The 27,500-nt window shown below is 38.3% G+C and overlaps 2 protein-coding genes across 2 annotated transcripts in view; one reads left to right on the top strand and one right to left on the bottom strand.

Annotated features, from left to right (window-relative positions):
* LOC138052247 (serine/threonine-protein kinase/endoribonuclease IRE2-like) overlaps positions 1-27,500 on the bottom strand; it is a 413,063-nt gene that overhangs the window by 207,716 nt on the left and 177,847 nt on the right. The window lies entirely within an intron of this gene.
* LOC138052280 (UBX domain-containing protein 11-like) overlaps positions 1-27,500 on the top strand; it is a 30,142-nt gene that overhangs the window by 1,814 nt on the left and 828 nt on the right. The window contains exons 3-16 of the mRNA XM_068898686.1: positions 808-879; positions 1,758-1,852; positions 13,626-13,680; positions 16,033-16,106; positions 17,426-17,555; positions 19,011-19,150; positions 19,688-19,777; positions 20,800-20,877; positions 21,412-21,535; positions 22,122-22,231; positions 23,104-23,168; positions 25,188-25,266; positions 26,104-26,171; positions 27,080-27,500. The exon at positions 27,080-27,500 is cut by the window's right edge and continues 828 nt beyond it. Coding sequence (XP_068754787.1) covers positions 808-879; positions 1,758-1,852; positions 13,626-13,680; positions 16,033-16,106; positions 17,426-17,555; positions 19,011-19,150; positions 19,688-19,777; positions 20,800-20,877; positions 21,412-21,535; positions 22,122-22,231; positions 23,104-23,168; positions 25,188-25,266; positions 26,104-26,171; positions 27,080-27,212 — 1,313 coding nt within the window. The 3' untranslated portion in view covers positions 27,213-27,500. The remainder of the gene's footprint in view (positions 1-807; positions 880-1,757; positions 1,853-13,625; positions 13,681-16,032; positions 16,107-17,425; positions 17,556-19,010; positions 19,151-19,687; positions 19,778-20,799; positions 20,878-21,411; positions 21,536-22,121; positions 22,232-23,103; positions 23,169-25,187; positions 25,267-26,103; positions 26,172-27,079) is intronic.

Below are 27,500 nucleotides of genomic sequence, written 5' to 3'. Positions count from 1 at the left end.
CCTCGCTCTTGTTGTTCCAAATATGGTAGTTAGCAAATTGAATATTCAGAAGCTTGTTTCCCGGCACACAAGGGTCCGTTACACGTTTCAACCCTTATGGGTTTCTGATAATACAGGTAATACAAATTATTATAGTTTGGAGATGGTTGCTACACAAATTAACCAATTCATCACTGTTCAAAGTGACCCTCATTGATGAGTAAAAATCGTCTGGTGTTAGACAGAGTTCAATTTCAATTTCAAGTTTATTTTAAAAAATTACCGTTAAATTTTACATTGAACAGTCTGCACCCATATAGCAAGGCTAATCGAGGTGTGCAGAGTAATGGCATACATGGCACTAAACTTGCTACAGATGATATGATATTAAGATAAAATAAAACCTAACAATACACATTGGGATAAGGTGATTACACAATAGACAGACTGAAGAGAAGTTGCATAATTATTACAATATTATTAAAATAAGTGAATATATTTAATTGAATAAGACAGAATTTTAGAGTAAAATCTATTGTACATTTACTTTATACTCTCAAGACTGAAAGGGTTATGTATACTACAATGTAGCTGTTTTTTTTTTAGTTTTTGACTGTCAGTGTTTTCTAAAAGTTAGAATTTAACATCTGTCATTATTGTCACAAAACAGCATGTTTAATTTTGGTGATGATTAGACCTTGGTTTTTGACCTACATGTAATTACACTTGAAAGGTGTCCTTTTAAATTATTTAAAATAATGTTGAATGACTATTAGACCCACAAGTGTGAATCTATGGCTGCAATTTAAATTGGTTTTTTTTTTCCAGATGATCCATCAAACTCTATGCTGAAGAGGGATGGACCTCTCAAATTACCAAAGTCTTCAAGCTCAACAAATGGTAAGAACATGTAGTTTAAACGGTAGGAATGTGGAGTTCACTCTGGACCTGAGATTTTATTGTCAGGTGTTAACTTAAAGATACGATTCACCATCAGGCTTAAACTAAGACACTGGCCGGGCTAACCACAAATTAAGAAGCATACAGTGTTTTTAAATTACATTGCTTGTGAGAGATTTCGAGGTTATTTTATTCCTGTATGTTGATCATGATTCTAAGTCATTTTTTATTATAATTGTTTTAAATTCAGTCTTTATCATGATAGAAATCACCCAAGGCTTAAGAAAGATTTACCGAAGTTTTTAGCTTAAAGGTGCAGCGTTTTTTCAGTAAAGGCCTTGCTGTGTGCTCTCAAATTATTGTTCTGAACATGGGTGCGAGAAAATACTACTACCCCACACTTATCTGGTATAATTTTCTCCAAATTTCCCCGTTACAATTAAGTCTTCATTTTTCACTTTTGTGTTGAACTTGTTGTCCATGTCGTCTGCTTCTTTTCTGTTTCATCTCCTTCCTGTGATGCAACAGATGAAAAATCCAAAGTTTATGTTTGAATGTTTTCGCAGGAACACATCCATGGAAAACAAAGTGAAATTAATTTTAAATAGTGAATGTGCTTGAAAGCATGTGCACCTGCAGGTACCAAAAAGTCTTGTTTTTGGCCCGGAGACTCAAAGACATGCAACTGTATTCTTTATGTTATATTAAATTTGGATTTATTTTCAGGTTCTTTTAAAGTTCTTTGGGCTATAATGTTTGTTTAGCCACAGTAAAATACATTGTACATGTACATGTATGTATGATTTCAGGAAATGAGAATTCAAGATGTTCAACATACATTTAGGGTTCTTAAAGCTTTAATGGTTTTTAAATAATAGTGCCTTCAGATCATGATCTTCTTGGCAGCATGATGACAAGATTAACTCAAGCTGAACAACAGTTGAGAGTTTCTCAGACTCAATTGCAAGAAAAGGTATTAAAACTACAGTAGGTTTATTATTTTTCTTATGAGGGTACATGTATGTATGCTTTGGTTCAGTCATGCTCTAGACCACTGAATATTTCAAAATTGTTTGAATTTTCAAAGATTTAGGAGACTATCTGACAGACAAATTGACCAGAAACTCTACCGCTATGTGCCGCCAAATTCGGTACACCCAGGAGTAATAAAAATAATTTAAACCATCATTCTTAATCTTGTAGAGCAACTTGAATGATTTAAGTGGAGTTGACTACTTTCTTGCTTTCAGGGGTTTTGTTGGAAGCCTGAGTCACAGGTGGTATACCGCTGTACATTTGTCACAAATTTGTGTCTCACTGCTGGCTACTTGATCTGCCTTGATTTTCACTCAAACCCTTGTAAAAGACAAGTCAATTAGAGTGACCACCTCTTGCATTGATTAGCCCAGGCATTAATATACCCTCTGTTGTGATGGCAATGTTTTTAGGTGGCTTTCCTGGTATAATTTAATAGTCTTCTTAATGCAATGCTTATTGTCAGGCCTTGAAAGCACCAGTGGCAGGGTATAAGAAGGGAATTACTATGATTGGTTGAATTCCTTCAACTGTATGATTCTACAGTGTATATTCAGTCATTGGTATGGAGGAATGGGATTCAAAAATATGGTTGAGAAATAGATTGGTGAGCAGGTTGGGGGTCATGACACAACCTTGTGTTATTCTCTGTTTGTCAAATGAATGGGACCAAATCACTGTCCTGGACACCTAGCTACACCTAGTTTTCCATAACAAGGCATCACAGTGTCAGTTGAACAGTTGAGTTGAAAGTCTTGGTCAGATTGATAAATACAATGTGGAAATAATGTGTTTCTTCTGAATGTCATGCCTAGTTTTTGAATGTGTACTTGGTTTGGTGCAAAGATCATATGGATGGTTCCATACGCTTCTTAAAAGCCACCGTTTGATTTAGGGTGTACATGTTGTAGTTCAATTTGTTTTTGAACTGGTACAGAATATATCTGACTGGTACTTCACATCTGTGTCATAATTATTTTACTAAAGAGGTTGGGGAGTTTACTGAGCATCTGAGCTCCTCCATGGTTGTAAATCGCTGGTGGAAGGGTATGCAGTTTTGCCCTGGAGACTTTCAGGGTGATAGGTGCTTGAATTTGGCTTTTGTTGCTTCCTCCAAAGAGGGTCCCCTACAGAATGGTGTAAACCATTGCCTGCATGGATTTGTAGTTGACAAAATTCTCAATTTTATTGTCTTCATGTAGTTTGGTTTGTGTAGCATTATTTCGACAGTGTACAGTTTTAAAACCAAGTATACATGTACATGAATACTGGTAATGGTCTTTGATTTACAAGTGTGATTTGAAGTTTAAATCATGGTTGTGCGCTGAAGACCTAGAACAAATGAGAAGTGTATCGACCAGGGGCATACAGAAGCTCATGCTATGTCTCTTTTTCCCGCTTCTGATATATGCCAATTGATCAAATCAAATGTATCCATAAGTGAAACTGAACTTATATAATACATTTACCGACGGTATTTACAATAGCAAACATCCAATGTTTATTTGTGATAAAGAAGAATATAGCTTAACTGGTCCTTGGGGGAAATCATCTTAATAATAATTATTATTGTTGGAAATTTTGCATAGTGGATTTTCGTTAGTAAGTGGTTGAATTAACAATTTATTAAAATGCTTCAACTTTCACCACGGACTAAACCAGTTACTTTGGGATAGTGTAAATGGATATTCAGCCATCAGCTTTGAAACGCTGACAGAAGTAGCAAAATGGTTGAATGAAATGGCTTTAAGATTATCTTTCAGGACTCTTAATTATTAAGTAATTGAAGGATAATGGTCAAAAATGGCTTGAGTGTCTTATAGTGGAGTATCTTTTCAATAATAATTTATTATTTTTTTCTCTATGTTCGATCGAGTGGAATTTCTGCAAATCCTGCAATTTGATTGGCTCTGGGAGTGGGTAGAATTTCTCTATCTTGCCCGCTAAGCCAGGCGCAATCCTAGCCCTGGTTGCGTGAGCTTGTGTGATGCTAAAAAATAGACCAAAAGTATATTTTTTGAAGTATATTAAGTGTTTTTAAAAGTAAGCAGTGTTGCTTTACAAATTACTAAATATTGTGACCAGAATAAACTGATCATTGCGGTATTGCCTGATATTTCTCTTTTAATATTAAGTATCACAGGCCAGCCTTAATTAGCAATGGTTTCCACCCAGCACATTTTTTTTAGGGAAAAAAATATTAAAGTGGGTTATTCACCAGCCTTGGTGGGTCCGTATAGAGAAAAACTGTGCACTCGAGTCTTGGTCTCTGTCTCTGTCGACCTCGGGCACAGTATTTTCTCGATCTACATCTACATCTACATCTACATTTATTACAGTCCATCAAAGGGAGGGCCCATCACCGATAGACTATAACAGAAATCTAAAATAACAAATGAAACGCTATGTACAATATATTATATACATATATATATATATATATAAATATATATATATATATATATATATATAACTGCCAGTGGAAAAACTGAAGACTTCATCTGCTATAAAAGAAGACCTCCAACGACCGATTCGATGTCACCATGGGATCATTTGATGGAGCAGAAACATGCGAGCTGGTTGGTTGCTACATCTTATCACGCCTCACCGAAAAGTACGGAAATAGCATCGGTCTTTATCGCGATGATGGGCTATCAGCATTCAATAAACCACCACAAGAGATCGAGAGAATTAAGAAAGATATCTGCCAAATTTTCCGTGATAATGACCTTAAAATCACAGTAGATGCCAACCTAACCAAAGTCAATTTTTTAGATGTCACCCTCGACCTAAAAAGCGGAAAGCACTCACCATACACAAAAGAAGGAAACATACCGCTGTATGTACACAAGCAATCCAACCATCCACCTTCCATCCTAAGAAACATTCCCGAATCCATCAACAAGCGTCTTTCAGAAATTTCATCCGACAAAGATTGCTTTGACAAGGCCAAAGGTGTGTACCAAGATGCGCTTAATAAAAGTGGCTACAAGTATAACCTGTCATACAAAGCGCCAATTCCTTATGCATCACGAAAGAGCAAGAACCGTCAAAGAAACATCACGTGGTTTAACCCGCCATACAGCCAAAATGTGGAAACAAAAGTCGGTAAATGCTTCCTCCAACTAATTGATAAACATTTTCCTAAATCCAATCCACTACACAAAATCTTCAACCGAAACACCCTTAAGCTGAGCTACAGCTGTATGAGAAACGTAAAAACCATCATCTCCAGCCACAACAAAGCCCAGATCAGTAAATCATCAAATCAATCAGAAAAAATCGATGACAACTGCAATTGCCGAGACAAGAATTCCTGCCCACTTGAGGGAAATTGTAACACCCGGAACATTGTCTACCAAGCAGAGGTCGCGACCTCACAGACAAAAGAGACATACATCGGTCTGTGTGATACAACATTCAAGGAGCGCTACAGAAACCATACATGTTCTTTCAGGCACGAACGGTACAAAAATGTAACCGAGCTCAGCAAGTATATTTGGAGTCTAAAAGAACAGAACATCAATTATCAGATTAAGTGGAAAAAAGTAAAGCAAGCTAGGTCGTATTCTAATGCCAACAAAAAATGTAATCTTTGCCTATGGGAAAAATATTTCATAATTTGTAAGCCGGAAATGTCGACACTTAACCACAGAAACGAAATGACATCAACCTGTAGACATTCTAAGAAATTTCTGTTAAGTAGCGCGTTCACCTAAAATAGTCTTACCCGATCGTTTAGCGCTTTTGCCGTCCAATCACATCTTGACACGTTATGCTAGTAAGCATTGTTCCCCACTTTCAAATTTGTATATCTTTACATGTAACCGTTATTGTTGTCAGTTGCCTGATGATTGCTTCATTAGAAGCATGAAACTCCGAGTAGCAATTAAATGTTTTTGAACTAGTCCGACTCCAGAAATTCATCTTTATATATATATATATATATATATATATGTTGTGTAAAAAAACGGTCCTTGTAAAAAAGCAGCTTTTTTATAATTATATTATAGTAAAAAAGCAGCTTTTTTACAGAAATATATTTTTGTAAAAAAGCAGCTTTTTTAAAATTATATAATTGTAAAAAAGCTGCTTTTTTACAAAAATATATTTTTGTAAAAAAGCTGCTTTCTTATGTAAAAATGCTGCACTTTTACAATTATATAATTGTAAAAAAGCTGCTTTTTTACAATTATATATGTTTGTAAAAAAGCAGCTTCTTTACGTAAAAATGCTGCTTTTTTACAATTATATAATTGTAAGAAAGCTGCTTTCTTATGTAAAAATGCTGCACTTTTACAACTATATATTTGTAAGAAAAGCTGCTTTTGAACAGAAATATCTGTGTGTAGAAAAAAGCAAGTACAGAAGCCGTAAATAATTAAGCAAACCGGCTTTTACAACGGTTACTGTTAATACATTGCATCAAGTAGTGTAAACCATTCGTTGCTTTAGAGTGCCGAGCAGTGCATTCATAACTTATCTTTCTGAAACCGATGGAGAAAGCTTAGAGCTCTTCCTACTGAAATACCATGGTGATGTGATTTTATGTAGCCTATGTTAGCCATACACATAATTTTTATTGTCGACATCACAATCAGTTTAATTTCAGCGTATAAATTCGAGACAATATTTGGTTCAGGTCACAGTGCAAGGTCGCGTGCAAGACATTTATAATTCAGTTTTGTAAACACACAGTCCAAGCGCTATAACTTTCCAACGATTTATGCCAGTGCCCTGAATTTTTTGGTTGGCTTGTGCTAGCCATATGAGTATTATTTTATGATAGAAATCACTTTCCCAAGCCTTTCAGAAGTGTCGAAATTCGAAAAACTGTTTCCTTACATGTCACGTCTTGTAAAGGTGCAGGAAATTCACAATTCAGTTTTGTAAAAAACGGTTCGACCGCTATAACTTTCCAACGATTTATGCCACTGTCCTCGATATTTTGTTGGTTTGTGCTAGCCATATGAGTATTATTTTATGATAGAAATCAGTTTCCCAAGCCTTTCATAAGTGCCGCATAATGCCAAAAACCGTTTTCTCACATGTCACGCCTTGTAAAGGTGCAGGAAATTTACAATCCAGTTTTGTAAAAAAACGGTCCGATCGCTATTACTTTCCAACGATTAATGCCAGTGTCCTGAATATTTTGTTGGCTTGTACTAGCCGTATAAGTATTATTTCTTGCCAGAAATCACTATTCCTAGCCTTTCATAACTGGCATTAATCGTTGGAAAGTTATAGCGGTCGGACCGTTTTTTTCCAAAACTGAATTGTAAATTTCCTGCACCTTTACAAGGCGTGACATGTAAGAAATAGTTTGTCGAATTTCTGCAGTTATGAAAGGCTTGGGGAAGTTATTTCTATCATAAAATAATACTCATATGGCTAGCACAAGACAACAAAATATTGAGGATCTTGGCATAAATCGTTGGAAAGTTATAGCGGTCGGACCGTTTTTTTACAAAACTGAATTGTAAATTTCCTGCACCTTTATAAGACGTGACAGTTAAGGAAACAGTTTTTCCAACTTTGGCACTTATGAAAGACTTGGGAAAGTGATTTCTATCATAAAATAATAGTTATATGACTAACACAATACAAAAAAAATATTCAGGGCATTGGCATAAATGGTTGAGAAGTTATAGCGCTCGGACCGTTTTTTTACAAAACTGAATTGTAAATTTCCTGCACCTTTACAAGACGTGACATGGAAGAAAACGTTTTTTTGCATCATGCGGGAGTTGAGAAAGGCTAGGGATAGCGATTTCGGCCAAGAAATAATACTTATACGGCTAGTACAAGCCAACAAAATATTCAGGACACTGGCATTAATCCTTGGAAAGTTATAGCGGTCGGACCGTTTTTATACAAAACTGAATTGTAAATTTCCTGCACCTTTACAAGACGTGACATGGAAGAAAACGTTTTTTTGCATCATGCGGGAGCTATGAAAGGCTAGGGATAGCGATTTCTGCCAAGAAATAATACTTATACGTCTAGCACAAGCCAACAAAATATTCAGGACACTGGCAGTAATCGTTGGAAAGATATAGCGGTCGGACCGTTTTTTTACAAAACTGAATTGTAAATTTCCTGCACCTTTATAAGACGTGACATTTAAGGAAACAGTTTTTCCAATTTCGGCACTTATGAAAGGCTTGGGAAAGTGATTTCTATCATAAAATAATAGTTATATGACTAACACAAGACAACAAAAATATTCAGGGCACTGACATTAAGCGTTGGAAAGTTATAGCGGTCGGACCGTTTTTTTACAAAACTGAATTGTAAATTTCCTGCACCTTTACAAGGCGTGACATGTAAGAAACATTTTGTCGAATTTCTGCACTTACGAAAGGCTTGGGAAAGTGATTTCTATCATAAAGTAATACTGCATATGGCTAGCACAAGCCAACAAAATATTGAGGATACTGGCATAAATCGTTGGAAAGTTATAGCGGTCGGACCGTTTTTTTACAAAACTGAATTGTAAATTTCCTGCACTTCTACAAGGCGTGACATGTAAGGAAACGGTGTTTCGCATTATGCCGCACTTATGAAATTCTTGGGAAAGTGATTTTTAGTAATAAATAATACTTATGCGGCTAGCACGAGAAAACAAAATAGTCACGACACTTCCATAAATCGTTGGAAAGTTATGGTGATCGGACGGTTTTTTTACAAATATATATTGTAAAAAAGCTGCATTTTTACAAAATATATATTTGTAAAAAAACGGCTTTTTTACGGTACCGGTTTTTTACGCCACATAATATATATATATATATATATATGTAGCGTAAAAAACCGGTACCGTAAAAAAGCCGTTTTTTTACAAATATATATTTTGTAAAAATGCAGCTTTTTTACAATTATATATTTGTAAAAAAACGGTCCGATCACCATAACTTTCCAACGATTTATGGCAGTGTCCTGACTATTTTGTTTTCTCGTGCTAGCCGCATAAGTATTATTTATTACTAAAAATCACTTTCCCAAGTCTTTCATAAGTGCGGCATAATGCGAAACACCGTTTCCTTACATGTCACGCCTTGTAAAAGTGCAGGAAATTTACAATTCAGTTTTGTAAAAAAACGGTCCGACCGCTATAACTTTCCAACGATTTATGCCAGTATTCTCAATATTTTGTTGGCTTGTGCTAGCCATATCAGTATTACTTTATGATAGAAATTACTTTCCCAAGCCTTTCATAAGTGCAAAAATTCGACAAAATGTTTCTTACATGTCACGCCTTGTAAAGGTGCAGGAAATTTACAATTCAGTTTTGTAAAAAAACGGTCCGACCGCTATAACTTTCCAACGCTTAATGTCCTTGCCCTGAATATTTTTGTTGTCTTGTGTTAGTCATATAACTATTATTTTATGATAGAAATCACTTTCCCAAGCCTTTCATAAGTGCAGAAATTCGACAAAATGTTTCTTACATGTCACGCCTTGTAAAGGTGCAGGAAATTTACAATTCAGTTTTGTAAAAAAACGGTCCGACCGCTATAACTTTCCAACGATTAATGCCAGTGTCCTGAATATTTTGTTGGCTTGTGCTAGCCGTATAAGTGTTATTTCTTGGCAGAAATCACTATCTCTAGCTTTTCATAACTCCCGCATGATGCAAAAAACCGTTTTCTTACATGTCACGCCTTGTAAAGGTGCATGAAATTTACAATTCAGTTTTGTAAAAAAACGGTCCGACCGCTATAACTTTACAACGATTAATGCCAGTGTCCTGAATATTTTGTTGGCTTGTGCTAGCCGTATAAGTGTTATTTATTGGCAGAAATCACTATCCCCAGCCTTTCATAACTGCCGCATAATGCAAAAAACCGTTTTCTTACATGTCACGCCTTGTAAAGGTGCAGGAAATTTACAATTCAGTTTTGTAAAAAAACGGTCCGACCGCTATAATTTTCCAAGGATTTATGCCAGTGTCCTCAATATTTTGTTGCCTTGTGCTAGCCATATGAGTATTATTTTATGATAGAAATCACTTTCCCAAGCCTTTCATAAGTGCCGAAATTCGACAAACTGTTTCCTTACATGTCACGCCTTGTAAAGGTGCAGAAAAAGACGGTCCGGGCGCTGTAACTGTTCAACCATTTATGCCAGTGTCCCGAATATTTTGTTGGCTGGTGCTAGCCGTATAAGTATTCTTGGACGATAGAAATCACTTTCACTGGTCTTTCATAAGTGTGGCATAATAGATCAAAATACGAAACACGGTTTGTTTTCTTACATCAACATCCCTTCGTATCGAAAGGTGCAGGGACTTTACAACTGACTTAGTTCCAAAGTTTATAACTTTTCAATTAGTTACACCATTGTCCTGATCTTTTTTCCTAGCTTTTGTCAGACCGATGGTCTTTGTCAGTTTCAATACTCTTATTCGTCAATAGCATTTTGTTTTCTCAGTCTTTCGCGAATCACTGTTTACCCTGGTATCTGTTATTCCTTCAGCGTTGAACAATGAGATAATGAAACTAACACCCTTTTTCAGACAAAAGTCTACTATTTTCCCTACCCTATTTGAGACCTAACCAAAACATTGATACCCTATTTCTGACCGATTTCAGCTCTTAGACGATTGGCGTGACAATTTGAGAAGGCCTTTTGTTGATGGGCTTATTGCATACCGATGAAGAATTGGCCTTTTCTACAAAAACATACCCAATTCAAGACTTGAGTGCACAAACAATACCCTATTGTAGAACAAAATGGTCAAAACTAATAGGGGCCAAAAACGCATAGCCTTTGAGGTCGAACAGACCTGTAAAACGTATGAAAGAGGTCCCCCCCCCCCCAAGGGGGGGATTATACCAATCAATAATACTTATACGGCTAGCACAAGCCAACAGAATACTCAGGACAAGACGTGACATTTAAGGAAACAGTTTTTCCAATTTCGGCACTTATGAAAGGCTTGGGAAAGTGATTTCTATCACAAAATAATAGTTATATGACTAACACAAGACAACAAAAATATTCAGGGCACTGACATTAAGCGTTGGAAAGTTATAGCGGTCGGACCGTTTTTTTACAAAACTGAATTGTAAATTTCCTGCACCTTTACAAGGCGTGACATGTAAGAAACATTTTGTCGAATTTCTGCACTTATGAAAGGCTTGGGAAAGTGATTTCTATCATAAAGTAATACTGATATGGCTAGCACAAGCCAACAAAATATTGAGGATACTGGCATAATTCGTTGGAAAGTTATAGCGGTCGGACCGTTTTTTTACAAAACTGAATTGTAAATTTCCTGCACCTTTACAATGCGTGACATGTAGGAAAAGGGTTTTTTGCCTTATGCAGCAATTATGAAAGGCTACGGATAGCGATTTCTGCCAACAAAACAATCCCTATACGGCTAGCACAAGGCAACAAAATATTCAGGACACTGGCATTAATCGTTGGAAAGTTATAGCGGTCGGACCGTTTTTTTACAAAACTGAATTGTAAATTTCCTGCACCTTTACAAGGCGTGACATGTAAGAAAAGGGTTTTTTCCTTATGCGGCACGTATGAAAGGCTAGGGATAGTGATTTCTGCCAAGAAATAATCCTTATACGGCTAGCATAAGGCAACAAAATGTTCAGGACACTGGCATTAATCGTTGGAAAGTTATGGCGGTCGGACCGTTTTTTTACAAAACTGAATTGTAAATTTCCTGCACCTTTACAAGGCGTGACATGTAAGAAAAGGGTTATTTCCTTATGTGGCACTTATGAAAGGCTAGGGATAGCGATTTCTGCCAACAAATAATCCTTATACGGCTAGCACACGGCAATAAAATGTTCAGGACACTGGCATTAAGCGTTGGAAAGTTATAGCGGTCGGACCGTTTTTTTACGAAACTGAATTGTAAATTTCCTGCACCTTTACAAGGCGTGACATGTAGGAAAAGGGTTTTTTGCCTTATGCAGCAATTATGAAAGGCTAGGGATAGCGATTTCTGCCAAGAAATGATTCTTATACGGCTAGCACAAGGCAACAAAATATTCATGACACTGGCATTAATCGTTGGAAAGTTATAGCGGTCGGACCGTTTTTTTACAAAACTGAATTGTAAATTTCCTGCACCTTTACAAGACGTGACATGTAAGGAAACACTTTTTCGATTTTCGGCACTCATGAAAGGCTTGGGAACGTGATTTTTACTAATAAATAATACTTATGCGGGTAGCACAAGCCAACAAAAAAAGCCAGGGCACTGGCATAAATCGTTGGAAAGTTATAGCGCTTGGACTGTGTGTTTACAAAACTGAATTATAACTTTCTTGCACCCGGTCACAAACTGTGACCTGAACCAAATATTGTCTCGAATTTATACGCTGAAATTAAACTGATTGTGATGTCGACAATAAAGATTATGTGTATGGCTAACATAGGCTACATAAAATCACATCACCACTGTATTTCAGTAGGAAGAGCTCTAAGCTTTCTCCATCGGTTTTCAGAAAGATAAATTATGAATGCACTGCTCGGCGCTCTAAAGCAACGAATGGTTTACACTGCTTGATGTAATGTATTAACAGTAACCGTTGTAAAAGCCGGTTTGCTTAATTATTTACGGCTTCTGTACTTCCTTTTTTCTACACAGAGATATCTCTGTTCAAAAGCAGCTTTTCTTACAAATATATAATTGTAAAAGTGCAGCATTTTTACATAAGAAAGCAGCTTTCTTACAATTATATATTTGTAAAAAAGCAGCATTTTTACGTAAAGAAGCTGCTTTTTTACAAAAATATATTTTTGTAAAAAAGCTGCTTTTTTACAATTATATAATTGTAAAAAAGCAGCATTTTTACGTAAAGAAGCAGCTTTTTTACAAAAATATATTTTTGTAAAAGAGCTGCTTTTTTACAATTATATAGTTGTAAAAAAGCAGCTTTTTTACATAAAAAAGCTGCTTTTTTACAAAAATATATTTCTGTAAAAAAGCAGCTTTTTTACAAATATATAATTGTAAAAAAGCAGCTTTTTTACATAAAAAAGCAGATTTTTTACACGGACCGTTTTTTTACACAAGATATATATATATATATATATATAAAATATATCGATAAAAAATATATCGATAAACGCCCCCGGCGTTTAATTAAAAATCGGCAGTTTTGACCCGGCGTTTTTTCGAGGCCAGCGTTTAATTGGGGTCCGGCGTTCATTAATGAAATGCAATTTTCTGCCATTTTTCCAGGTTGATTTATCATTACCGATCCTTGGAAACCTAAGGGCAGTTTGTAAGTGCTGGACGATTTTTCCCTGGATTACCCGAAGTTACAGTATTATGGTACCGTACATGCGGCACGTGTACCATGTTGCAATCAAGATCTGTATCACTAACAAGCAGCACACAAACAATAAATGAATGATGTAGGACAAGTAGTAAATGATATGAGTGCAAAGTTTTAAGTTTATAAATGGCAATGTCGCTAACGTCCTCCTCGTTTGAGTTTGACCTTGACCCCGAATAAACGCCGGGACCCCAATCAAACGCCGGGGCTCCAATTACACGCCCCCAGCGTTTATTCAAAAATCGGCAGTTTTGACGCAACGTTTATTCGGGGCCGGCGTTTAATCGAGGAAATACGATACAGACCTCCCAGCTGGTGAATAACATGTATACACGTGTATTATTTTGCTTAAAATACTTTCAATTTTGACTTAATCGAACTTTTTGACAACTTTAGGATAAAAAGATACGTATACTAGAGGAAAAAGCTAAATTATTGGAGAAAGCAAGGGGTAAGGATTTGTCACTGTAAGTTTTTGTACTATTCATTAATTCAAAATGTGCATAGCCTTTTTATGCATTTAAATAAGTCGCCCCTCTAGAGATTTTCATTGAGTTTCTCAGCAAAAACATCTTGTTAATACCTTTACTAGCCAAATAGGGGCACTATATTTTTGCAGCTTTGTTTTTGTTTTGTTTTTTACATGTAAGTTCAGATGATCACCAGCAGGTCATAAATTGAACTGAAAAAAAGAAAGAGCATTTGGTTAATAAATTTCATTGTGACAGTTATACCTTTCGAAAATATACAAACATTTGGTTTTATCAACGGAGTTGATAATGTAAATTGGCCACCGTACAGAGATTCTAAAAGCTGACGTTTCGAGCATTAGCCCCTGGTCAGAGCGAATCGAGGAATTATGGGTTACGTGTAGCTTTTATAGTAGAGTAGGAGCTACGCTATTCATGGTAACATGGCAACGTGAAAAATAGGAATATATTAGTTAAATGAAAAGCGTTCGATAATACCGTGAGGATTAAGGGTGCCGATTTGGAAGATGAATTTTTGCTCTAGATTCTTGCGGCTTTCCGTCGTACCTAGATGTAGGGAAAGGCCGCAGATAGCCATGTCTTTTTTGGAGTGGTAATAGGGAGATTAAAATGACGAGCGACTGGCTATCCTGTCTCTGTGGTCAAAGCGGGCCATCATCGCGCCCAACAATTTGATCGACAGTCATCACTACAAACGTCACAAAAAGATAAGAATGACAGAATTCCATTCACCCTCACTTTCCATCCTCATAATCACGCAGTCAAAAGTATCATTCTTAATAATTTTAAATTACTCCAAAATGATCCGGAGACTGGTAGAATCTTTTCACAACCTCCACTTATTTCATTCAAACGCGACAAAAACGTAGGTAACTTTTTAGTTAGAAGCGCGCTCAAAACTAACGAGCAACCCGGCACTTTCAAATAAGCTCACGATGCAAAACATGTCTTTTCATTGTTAACACTAGCAAGATATCGGATCCTAAGCGATTTGTTAAGATCACCGACCGTTTCACATGTACCTCCGCAAATGTTATTTATTGCATAACCTGTACGTTATGCAATAAATTATACATTGGTGAGACAGGTAGACGACTAGGCGATCGATTCCGCGAACACCTTCGCGATGTTGAGAAGAATGACAAAGATGCATCTAAGCCAGTCGCTCGTCATTTTAATCTCCCTAACCACTCCAAAAAACACATGGCTATCTGCGGCCTTTCCCTACATCTAGGTACGACGGAAAGCCGCAAGAATCTGGAACAAAAATTCATCTTCCAAATCGGCACCCTTAATCCTCACGGTATTAACGAACGCTTTTCATTTAACTAATATATTCCTATTTTTCACGTTGCCATGTTACCACCAATAGCGTAGCTCCTACTCTACTATATAAACTACACGTAACCCATAATTCCTCGATTCGCTCTGACGAAGGGCTAACGCTCGAAACGTCAGCTTTAGAATCTCTGTACGGTGGCCAATTTACATTATCAACTCCGTTGATAAAACCAAATTTTTGTATACTACTTCCCCACCGACGCAGCACCACAGTTTCTTTAGAAACTACCCCCTTCTTTCGAAAATATGCCTAGCTTGATGCATCTCTGTTGATTCATCTAATACTTTTCATAAATAGAAACCACTTCATACCGTTTTCAATTTGCTGTGAGTCAAAAAAAAAATCACAAAAGGTTACAAACAAGGTGACAAACCGATCAGAATAATTCCAAGCAATTTATACAAAAATTTATCGCAAACTGCGGGGAAATGTGGGGATGCAAGTTGCAATAATGGTCTTATTTTTGCGTCTTATTAATGAAAAAAGTGGGGTAGAATTTAAATCACCAATCACCAAGTATAGAGCGTTTTCACATGACGTCACGGCGGCAATGTTGGTCTTCCAAAACAAAGAAATGACGGCCATGATGATGTACGGAATAGACCAATTTCGATATATTAAAATTCAGTCCTAAACAAAAGACATCATCTCGAGGCTCTGGGGAATAAACTCGTACAAATTCTTATATTTATTCCCCAGAGCCTCGAGTTGATACCTTTTGTTTGGGACTGAATTTTAATATATCGAAATTGGTCTATTGAACTCCATTTTTATGGAAATACTTTCCTTTGTTTGAGTATTCCAATGTGGCTGCTGGTCACGTGAGTGAAAACACTCCATAATGATAGCAATTTGGAATTACACTCTATAATCAATCATAAAACCATAAAATTTGCTAGCAGTAGTTGCAGCAGTTGAAAAGATGTAAAATGTGTTTTACTTTTGTTATGATTCCTCCAATTTTTTGAAGGTTACAATTCTGATACAATAACAGAGTTGGAAAAGAAATGCAGGAGACTGCAGACTCAAGTATTCCAGATGGAGGTAATTGTTCATGCTTTAGGGTTCATTTTGTTTTCTATTTGAACCATTTATTTATGGTAATTAACTTACTTTGAAATAATATTGCTAAATGGCTACGCCTCGTGTTTTTCAACCCGTAAAACACTGCTGCTCGTTTTTTAAACATTACATAAGGGCTTGAGGAATTGGCCGCTTATCACTCAAAATACTCACTGGGCCTGGTCTAATGTCAATCTTAATGGCGTATCATACAAAGACACTTCATTCAAGGAAACAACCAACACTCGTTCAAGCGATCAATACTTTAAGCAAAGTTGCCAACTTGTAACTTAACGGTGTAATATACGTAACATTGTGTAAAAGTACAGTGCAATAAATTCTCCTCTTTCTGACTTAAAGGTTACAACAAAATATCATGATTCCATCATTTTCATAGTTGTTACGTTGAAGTAATATAGTAAGAATTACGGCGACTTAAAAAAGTACGTCTGGTGCTTCGGCATTTGAAACTTTCGTTTGTACAGCTAGTTGTTAACTGGCGTACAGGGATGGCGCAGTGGTGTCAGAGCGCTCGCCTCCCACCAATGTGGCCCGGGTTCGATTCCCAGACTCAGCGTCATATGTGGGTTGAGTTTGTTGGTTCTCCACTCTGCACCGAGAGGTTTTTCTTCGGGTACTTCGGTTTTTCGCTCTCCTTAAAAACCACCATTTGACTTGCCTTGCGTTAATTGTTAATTTCAGTTTACATGACAAAAGTCATTTAAATAAAGTTCCTTTCTTTCGACACTACTTTATAGCAATGATGGATCACATTTAAAAAAAATATAATACCGCACAATAAAATAACATTTGGATTAGTTTCCGCGTTCAAGGGTGGCCGCTTAATACAGTTAAAAATGACAAAGGAAGACAAATATAGGACTGCTACAAGGTGGCCGCGGCCGCTTAATAGAGGTGGCCGCCTAATAAAGTAACAAATAGTGTACGGCCTTTGTATGTCTGAGCAAAAACTCGGGACAAAAAAGTGGCCGCTTAATAGAGGGTGGCTGCTTTGTCAACCGTTCTACGATACTGTAATATGACAAGTGTTTGCCTGCATTTTGAATAACATACGTTTTTGCCATTAAATGCTTGATAGACCTGTGTGTAAAAGGATAGCTCTCACAATGCGGGAAAAAGCCTTTCTTGAGACGTTTTGTTGATACCCAAGTAACGGACAATGGTGCCCGAAATGAATACACAACTTCCAGTTCTTGGAAAAAAACAAACCCTCCCGTCTTTTTTCCGTTGCCAGGTGTAATGACTGTGTGGTTCTTTTTTGCCACGTTTTTCTTTATTAGGAATTTCTTTCTGATTATGGTATGATATGGGTGGGAGATGATGAAGCTGATTCAAATTATGATAATTTAGAAGAATCTCCCAGCGAAGGTCGCAGTTCTTTAAACAGTCATCAGGGCATTTGGAAGCCAGGTAAAATATCTTTTTCTTCCTGCCATCCAGTTTTTGGGAGCTTGATCAGGTGAGAGATGATCCCACTATTAACCACAGTGAAAACATTATAGCAAATGAGGTTAATAGGAGAAAGCGATGGCTCTTAAAGGTCGGCAGATTCGCAGTTTTTACGTTTTCGTGCAGGGCGTAGCACCTTTCGCGTCACCAGGGTTCCCCAGAGCTCTTCTCTCCCTCAGTCATGCGCAAAAGAGAAGAGCTCTGGGTTCAAGATTGGACGTAGCATTTGGCGATGGACTTTCCATTCCCTACACATCCTTGTGGGTAGTAGACGGTAGCAGTTCGTCTCCTGCCCCCCCCCCCCCCCCCCCCTGAGTTATTTCGACTAATTCAACCTCTTCCATCATTTTTTACAGGCCCTTTATAATACGCTTAAAAAAGCAAAGGTCAACACTCACGGCTTTGTTTTGTATTAACACTATGAAAAATCAACGATGGGCTTAAGCAAGGGCAACATTATGAAGGTTCTTAGAAGATCACCTTTAAAAAAAAAAAAATTATATCCGGCTTTTCGAACAATGATGCCAACTTGTACCGTTTGTTAATTGTTTGGCAAGTGGATGTCCCAGAAATCAAATTGTTGTGATTGTACAGTACTCTGTCATCTTCAGCCATATAGTGAAGAGGAAGTGTCTCTCCCTAGAGCACAAACGCTCCGCTAAGTAGTATCGCCCCTCTCCACCCCAACCCTCCTCCCTTAGAAGCCATGGCACCACCTCATCAAGCTTTTTGACTGCAACTTCGCTTCTTTGCCTTGAATCAGTTTTAATTTGACCTGTTTTCAAACTATCCCGATTCGCAGTTTTCTTGTGAAGAACTACCTCCGCCCACACTTGAAAATCGATTTCCCTCAAGTGTCCTAGACTTGTCAGTGAAGATGAGATACATGAAACTGCATTGTGGAGAATGTTACCTTTAAATAAGGCATGAGTTATGCTGGGTAACGTGTGAAGTGGAATTTCCGAATTACTTTAGGACTTTGAAGGTAACCCTGGCATGGTAATTTTTCCAAAAGTACATGGTACTTTTGGAAAAAAGTCCAAGTTATTACAGGATAACTACCTTTTATTAAATTTTCAATCGCGGATATTGCATTTCTAGCTTTCTGATTGGCTCATTCAGTCTCGGTTATCAGCTCATAAGCCGTAGTGACCTTATATGGAAATTGATTGCGTTGGTCGTTTTGTAAAAACTGAGACAGCATCCTGTCGTTGTGGAAGTAAAACAGTTTAGAATTTAATGAAAATTCAATTAAACAGTTATTCCATTCGCGCTTATTGGATATGAGACTGGTCATAGCCAACTCGGCGAGGCTAGGAGGTGGTAAATAGTCAATGAGGTATCCAACGCGCGCTCATGGAATGATTGTTATTTATTCTTGTCTGACTGACATTGTCGTCAATTGATTGATTTAAGATTCCTCTTTGGTTGGCAATGCAACGCGGGAATTTAAAATGGACTTTGATCACGTATTAAACAATATCAGAGAACTAAACATTCTAGCTGGAGAGGGATGCAGTGATATCACGAGAACTAAAGATGGCGCCAGACTCAAGGTATTTCAATCTCCCATTACACCTAGTTTCGCCAAATGTGAACCACTTTTGTATGGCGCGTTTTATTGTCAAAATTCAAACATGTATTCGGCAATTCAAACATTTTATATGAATTTAGCTATTCAAACCTCCAGTTTGGAAATTCAACTATTCAAACATTCACTTCGGTAATTGAAACCTTCAACAATTGAATTGAATTGTCGCATTGAAAGTTTAAATGACATGCATGTTTGAATTTTGAAGGTTTGAATTGAAGAACTGAAAGTTGGAATTGCCAAATTGAGGGTTTGAATTTCCAAACTAAAGGTTGGAATTGCCGAACTGAATGTTGGGAATTACCGAACTGAAGGTTTACAATTGCCGAAGTGAATGTTTGAATTGCCGAAGTGAGGGTTGGAATTTCCAAACTAAAGGTTTGAATTACCGAATTGAACGTTTCGATTGCACGTTTGAATTTTGACACTAAAAACGCGCCATACTTTTGCGGGTTACCAAGAGGCGTTTATCGTTGAAAAATGGTGTGTCCGTCATTAACAGGTTCGTGACCCGGTGCCATTATGTCTGTATTCAAATGGTATCTTGATGTTCGACGGTCCATTCAGACCATATTCAGACCCAGTCACTCAGGTCAGTAGTTTTTGTATTACATTTAATTGTACCACGAAAAAGTTGGAATCCCGGGAAAATCAGTATTACTTTACAATATTGTTCCCTAGGTGTGGGTGAAATCACCTTTCCGTACACATTATCACGGATTCAAGAATAGAGGTCCATGCAGGGCCTGAGAATGGCGATGCCTGACTGGGAAGCGGGAGGGGATGTTGTCAGTTTGAGAAATCTCTGCTAAGGACGAAGGATGGCGAGAAATGATAATGATGAAATGATATATGAAATCGATCATATATGAACTGCGGATATGAAATCAAGTGAAGCTATGATCCTCGCAGTTCATTCCTCACGGGTAACAAATGAACCCACAAATGACCAGCTCCCAACGTCAGTGGCTTCATAGCTCAGTTGGTTAGAGCGTCGCACCGGTATCGCGAGGTCACGGGTTCAAACCCCGTTGAAGTCCTGAATTTTTCAGGCTTCTTTACGCAATTGCAAAATTGCGTTCAAAACTGCGAGGATAATAGCTTCACTAGAAATGATAATGATGACAAGGTGGTGTGAATCATTGTCTTTTGAACTTCCATGATGCTGTGGCACGTTTTAGTAATAATGGTTGTGTCCTAGCGTTAGAGCAGCAGAAGCAGACACAGCCTTAAAGCACCTAGCCTTAATATTATTACCAGGGCTTCCAAGGACATTAGTCCGTACTCGTATTCATGTGTTTGGATAGGAATGGATAGGGCATTAATCCGTACTCGTATTCTTACATGAACGTTTAGATAGGAATGAACAAAGAATGGAGTCTAGTGCATGCAATTTTATCAGGTGCAGACGAAGTTTACCATAGCATTCTTAGTTCATTCCAACCTTTGAGAATATGAATTCAGGAAGCAATTAAGAATTACCCAAGAGAATGATGGAAACCACCGATATTCCGTCAAAGTCGTGCATTAAACCCCTACTCGTACATTTCAGCGTTTACAGCGTTACACTGTACGTTTACAACAAATCAAATAAAGTTTGTTGATTGTGAATAGCAATGCATGCAAGACATAATGGATGGATTCTTCCCTGGTGAATTACAGACCAGATATCCGGATGGAGTTCCCTTAGAGGTACACACTTTGCTTGACGACTTAAGCTGGGACCCGTTTTCTGTCGCGCCCCCAAAACTGAGCTAGTTGTAAAACTTAGTCTACTATAGCGTACTTTCAAGCTGGTCCTTTCAACCTGTTTTGAAGAGAACAAAAAAATAATCACAGCTTTCCATGCCTTGAAAAGCCTTTCCTTTCGAAAATTCAAAGAACATTCTGCACTTCACACCCAGATAGTTCTGGAGGGTTTTCGTTAGCGCATTCTAATCCACTCCCTTACCAAACACTTGCGTCCAAGATTGTAGGTCATTAAGTGCACAATTATTTTTGATGCAGTAAATGAAGCATCCCGTTTTACGGTTACTCTTTGCATGAAAAAAAGCATAAGAAGGGCACTGACGTCTACCGCCTGTATTTCTTTATAGTAGTATACTGTGAAGTCGTGGAGGAAATTTAAGGGGCACGTTCATCTATGTAAACGTTTACCGAAGTAGTCAAAGTCCTGGACAGGTCTCCAGCCGAAAACCAATCACTTCACATTTGTCTCTGATGCAGGTTCAAGACAAAAGGGATGTTGTGTTTGAAGACAGAAGAACAACTTTGTTGTTTCCTGGTACTGGACAGTCCTTGATTGGGGGCGAGGAAAACGCTAAAACCAAAAAAGTGGAAACTCGACAACCCGTTTTGTTATGATTATGATAGTCTCAAAACGAGCACTAGTTATTCTGTGCGGTGTTGTTGTTGTTTGTTTGTTTGTTTGTTTTTTTGCGGCTCTTGATTGACTTAAATGTTTAAAGACGGAGGAGCGTTCTCCTGTTTTTTTTTGTCCACCGAAGAAACATCTGTCAAACCTCTTGCAATGTTGGCTCCCACTCACACCACAGCATAGACGACAACCCTGTCCTCCATCTATTCTTTTGATGAAATATTCAATGATTTTGAATAAAGAGAATCGAACTGACTTGCACTTTTGATCGAAAAATCATGTAGTTTTATTATAGTTTTATTTGGATATGTAGTGTAAAGATTTAATTAGCCAGGAGTTTGTTTTCATGAGGGAAGAAGACCGGAGTAGCCTGAGAAAAACCCCTGCTTCCGTGATAATTTTAATTTATTCGAGCTCGGGCAGTAACATCTTTCGGGCTGTAGTATTTAATGGTAAAAATTATTCAGCCCGGGCAAGAAAATCTCCATGAAATGAGGTCATTTGCATCAAAAGAAGTTTATTATTGAATTAACTGAAATTTTCTTCAACTTCTCGCCCACAGGACAACGAAATCAGTCTGTTGATCAGTTTTTATCTCGTCTCCCGCAGTCAGTAATTAAAGAGGGTAAAATAATAGATGTTCGATCTGGATTGGCCAATGTTATCAAGGTTTGTAACGCGTTGTTACCTGCCTTCTCTTCAAAACGAATCAAAGCGCGGAGTTCTTCTTCTGAAAATTAGTTTCCATTCGTATGTAAAGGAAAACTATAAATTACCATGACAAAAACTTCGCACTTAGACTCGCTTTGAAGAGTGGCAGACGTGATCTCGGAAATGGTCTATTTCACTTTAATGGACTCTCCAAGCTGTGTGCAGTGTGCTACCATCAATTAAATCCTTTAATGGACAGCGGCTAGGCTCGATTAACAACCGCTGTTTCGGGAAAGGAGCCAGCGCTCCTCCCACGAAGAGGAGGAACCAAGACCGATCTCAGTGTAGGTGCGCTTGCGGGCCGTCGGCGAGAACTCAGAGATAGGTATGTGGACATGGGAAAGACTTAACAAAAGAAGTTTGAATGATCCTCTCAGCGGAAGGCCCTCGTGTTGCGAGGCAGGTTGACATCGGGTGTAATTCTTTCGCGAATTTTGAATAAAGAGTTTATTCGTTAAGTACCAAAAAAAAAAAAGAACTAAAACCCCTGCGTCTTTTTTTATTTGTTCTTCTCGATTTTGACACCTTCGTTTATTTAAGGTGCCAGCGTTTAGCATGGGAATGGGATCCGTTACTCTTGCCATATGAGAATTTGATTGAAGGAAGTCCAGCTCACGCTGTTTTGGAGCCTTTTGACTTAAGAGGTCGCGTAGCAGTGAAATCGATGGTAAACATACTGTTTCTAACTGCGGTACAATCGTTTACTTTGCTTACGCCGCTACCGGAACTGACCAGTGCATCAATTTACCTTCGTTCAAGTTTTTTCTCGGTCTATTTCCAGGTTTTCGTGCGGACTAGTAATTTCTGTATGTACTTATACTTGCTTTTAGGGTGGAACCGGGCATTCAGATGTTAAAGTTCTTGAAACACCTGCTCTACAAGACATTAAGTCAAGGTGAGAATAGGAAAGACTCGACTTCGTTGCTTGTCATGTGTAAAAAAATGAAGAAAATATAAATGCCATCTTTATTGTGTAAGTGCACAACTGTTTACAAGAATGGGCCCTTTGCAGGATAGTGATCACATGGTACAAATCCGCCATACTGGGACGCAAATTGCCCACTGGGACATCTAAAACAAAGAAAATTTAGATTAACTAGCTTTGTTTTAGACCCAGTGCGCAATTTGCGTCCCAGTATGGCGGTTTTGTACCATGTGATCACTATCCTGCAAAGGGCCCATTCCACTTTAGTAATTTGTAAGTAGCAATTCGAGCGTCATTAACATGGTTAAGAACCCCAACTGTTAGGGTGCAACAGTTAGCCATTTACAAATTGAGGTGCAGTTGACTCCGGGGGCCATCGGAAGTCAATGGCAGTCGGTGGTCCAAGGGGAATTTGAACCCGGCACACCCGGCCCGTACCTCCCTCCTGCCAACTCTTGACCACGCCGCCGCCGCAAATTTCCCTTTCGTAAACGGTCGTTGCCATTTCTCAGAACGGTCGTTGCCATTTGAAACGGTCGATGCCATTTATAACGGTCGACTACACACTTCACTTCAAAGAAAATTAAAAGAAACAAACTAAGAAAAAATATTAACAAAAATTAAGACAAAAAAGGAAAAAAAAACATTTATAAAAGAAAAACTGGAGGAAAAAAAGAGTCCGAAAATTTCAAGACTCGAACTCGGGTTCTTAGCCCTCACCATAAACAGGACCCTAACCCGAACCCTAACTCATATGACCAGCGAGACACAACTCCCAGTAACCGCAACCTTTTTAGTTCTTAGACCTAATGAGTGTAATTCAGAGCTAAAAAATGGCATCGACCGTTTCAAATGGCAACGACCGTTTACGAAAGGGAAATAGGCGACGCCGCCACCACCAGCACTCATCACATTCAACATGAGATTTATTAACATTAGGTTTCTGTAGTAATTCGTGCCTTTCATTGTCTCCCCAGTGCACCTTTATTTCTTGTTTAATTACTTGGTAGATACTTCTGTGATTAAAATTGCATGTCATTCATTGCTTCTTTCGTTCGTCGATCGGTCTTTTTAATCGCTCACTTGTTCGGTTATTCATTCTTTCTTTCGTTCGTTTGTTTATCTGAATCATTTATTTGTCTGTTTATTTATGCGCTCATCCATTCAGAGTCATTCATTCATTCATTCATTCATCGGTTGGTTCATTCATTGTATCCATAGTTAATGCATGGAGATGGTTATGAAACTCGACAAGTCTTTTTTTTCATGTTTTTGTCTGTATTTTTGGCCCTGACGGTGCACAATACACACCTCTTTTCGAGAAGATAACCAGTCGCGAGTCTCTTAATTAAGTTGTTCACAGCTAATTAGGAAACAAATGTGAAGCAAAAACAAAAGATTGTGCACTGTCACGATCAATTCACCATCGATTGCATCGATTGTTTTCGCTTTTGAAAAATTTAAGGTTTCAAAACCAGTTCCTCGATTAACTATGTTATGTCATTAATTTGTTCATTTGTTTATTCGTTCATTCACTTCTTCGTTCGTTCATTCGACGCTTTCTGCAATTGTTCGCTGGTTCTTTGGGCTTCCAGTGGTCTGGGGCATCAAAAGAAAACGCCTTCTTTTTTTCACTGACGAAAATTCTCTTGTTCTCTGATCTCTCCGGCCTTCAGTGTTGAAAGCCGAGAATACTCAGGGGACGAAGTTGGTTTTTGCTCTGTGTGTATGTTCGCGCAGTCAATAAAAATTCCTTTGCATATATGTTTTCATTTCTATAGACCAATCAAAATTTGATCGTTGAATTCCTGAATTTTTCAGGCTTCTCTACGCAATTGCAAAAATTGCGCTCATAACTGCGAAGATCATAGCTTCACTTGATTTGATCCATATGTTTGCGTTCTTTTCCGGTATTTTTCTTTCCGTTTATTCGCTCATTCGTTCGTCCGATGTTTACATATGTCAATTGATTTTCCACATTCGTTGCAGAAGTACTGATAGTTCCAGGCCACAGTCGGCTAGAACTCAGGTTTCTACGCTGAGGATAAAATCAGAGACAGGAGAAGTGGTAATGAAGCGGTTAAGAGAAATAGAATATATGTTGATATCTTGTTTTTTCAAAGTTGGGAGAATTCCACTGTAACAAATGGTGCTACCCACAGACCACTCGCGGAGGTAGTGAACCCTGTCGTTATAGGGCGCTTGCCTTGAGATGCGAAGACCCCGTTCTGACCGCTCGTTTTATTTGATCCTGGTTGGTAGTGCCTCGTTCAACTTCTCGGCAGCACTTGTAAATAGCGAATTGGTTTGCCACTGGCCAGTTGGGATTCTTAACAGTTGTTGTTGTTCTGTTCTACACGTTTCGGTGATAGTGTTTCATTAGAGACCTTTAGCAACGAATTTTTCGGGCAGAACCGCGAACCTCGGGAAATCATGTGATCTTGTCCTAGCTGTCACGTTTGCAGTCTGCGGTTCGGATTTCCACTTCAAGACGCCGTTCAGCGTTTTATAGCCAGAGATCAATCAGACCTCCCGTTTGACCATATCAGTCATTTTGTTACATCTGTTTGCTATCTATTGGGAACAATTTTGAAGATCAAACACAAGTTTTGGGAGAATTTGAGCTGTTTGATTTGAGAGCCATTGTAGCAATGAAAAATCCAAGATGGCGGCGCCGATGTGCATAACAGGAACGGCTTGCTAAAGTTCAAAATCGAGCTAACCTCCAACGTCAAACGACTAACCGCAAATCTCGGTTTGCGGTTTGCGGTATATCCCGAAAACTCCGGTGCTAAAGGTCTCTATTGGCCCTGAAAACCCCCTTTTGGGAGAGGTCAATTAAGTATTTATGTATGTAACCTTACTCGCATCTTAACCTTCAACATATGGCTGCATTCATTTCTAGACATACATATTAAAAATGAAGTTCACGGACACTATAGGAGCCGTCAGAGGTCACATAGACGCTGCAAGGTAAGTTACATGGAGCAGGGAATAAATGTACAGGTTTTTGTAACACAGGCGTACAAAAAAATATCTCTCAAACAAATCGAATCTTTCACATATCTGGACGTAGGCGTCGATCTAGGCCCAGACTACTGGCAATTTAATCCATGAAGTGAAAGAGGAAATGAAAAACTGAGACTAAGGGGGGGGAGGAGGGTGTTGAAGGGCGGGGCAGGGCGTGGTCGCTCTGAAGTGCCATACATTTTTGCCCACAGTCATTCGTATCTCCCTTTAAGTCGGTTTGGTGTTTACCACCCTGGCCCAGTTCTTCGTTGAATAGCGCCACCTTTTGAATAACCGAGGCCTGGTGGTGATGGTCACACCACAAGGTAAAGCTCCAATTGATAATGTGTCCCTTACAATTCCAGACAGGAACACCGAGAACTGTCCGCGAACTGTCCAGCAGAAATTTATTTTGTAAACAAGGGTTGTAGGACAGGGCCTACGAGTTATGGTACATTTGCAGAATGTAAACTTCAGAAATGATGGTCTGGCCAAGGTTGACCTACCACCTCTCGCACGGTCGTCCGATGATCAATCAAACGGACCAACTGGTAGTCGTTTGGCCCGTGAGTTGCTTGAAAAAAGTTCGATTGTCTTTAGCGATTGGGCCTAGACATTATTCTCACTGGGAATTTATGAAAAGACAATCTCAATAGACCATATTCGTATTCTCAGTAAATTGGACTGGAACTACAAGAGGCTTGCAATGGAGGCTTGTGCGGGAGTATATATTAAATAGTATTTGCATTTGAAAAGATTCCCCCCCCCCCCCCAATCAGCCTCGATTGCAAGCTACAATAGTTCCAGTCCGATACTGAGAATACGAGTATGGTCTATTTGAGCAGTCTTGTTTGTTTTTTTCCTTTTTTCAGGCCCAAAGATGCCCCTCCTTACACCATCAAAACGTCTTTTCCTAACCAAGTTTACGATAATCCGGATTTAACTCTGCAAGAGTGTGGTTTGGTACCGAATGCAACCTTGCATCTTCTTGCCAAGAAAACTTGAACAACCGGCGCTTGCTCTCATTGTAGTTCGACAGGAATGAAAATGACAAAGTTGTTTGGTGTACACACGATCGCGACCGTGACCTTTCAAACCGGAGTGGCTTCCCCCCATGGTTTATCTAAGTTCCTCAATAGAGTGTACAAAAGCAACAATCTTTATTTTCCCACAACCAAAATTAGATATTGTAAGTTACAACCCTGTGAACGCAAATATTACAAAGGTATAAATAATTCTCTTCGAGTGTTTGAGGACGTTGGCCAAGTTAAGAACCCGTTTCCTTGGTAGGTG

The sequence above is a fragment of the Montipora capricornis genome, chromosome 6 (genome assembly GCF_036669925.1).
Source record: "Montipora capricornis isolate CH-2021 chromosome 6, ASM3666992v2, whole genome shotgun sequence".
Lineage (NCBI taxonomy): Eukaryota > Metazoa > Cnidaria > Anthozoa > Scleractinia > Acroporidae > Montipora > Montipora capricornis.
Note: the sequence above shows the minus strand (reverse complement) of the source record. Positions and strands in the feature narration are given on the sequence as shown.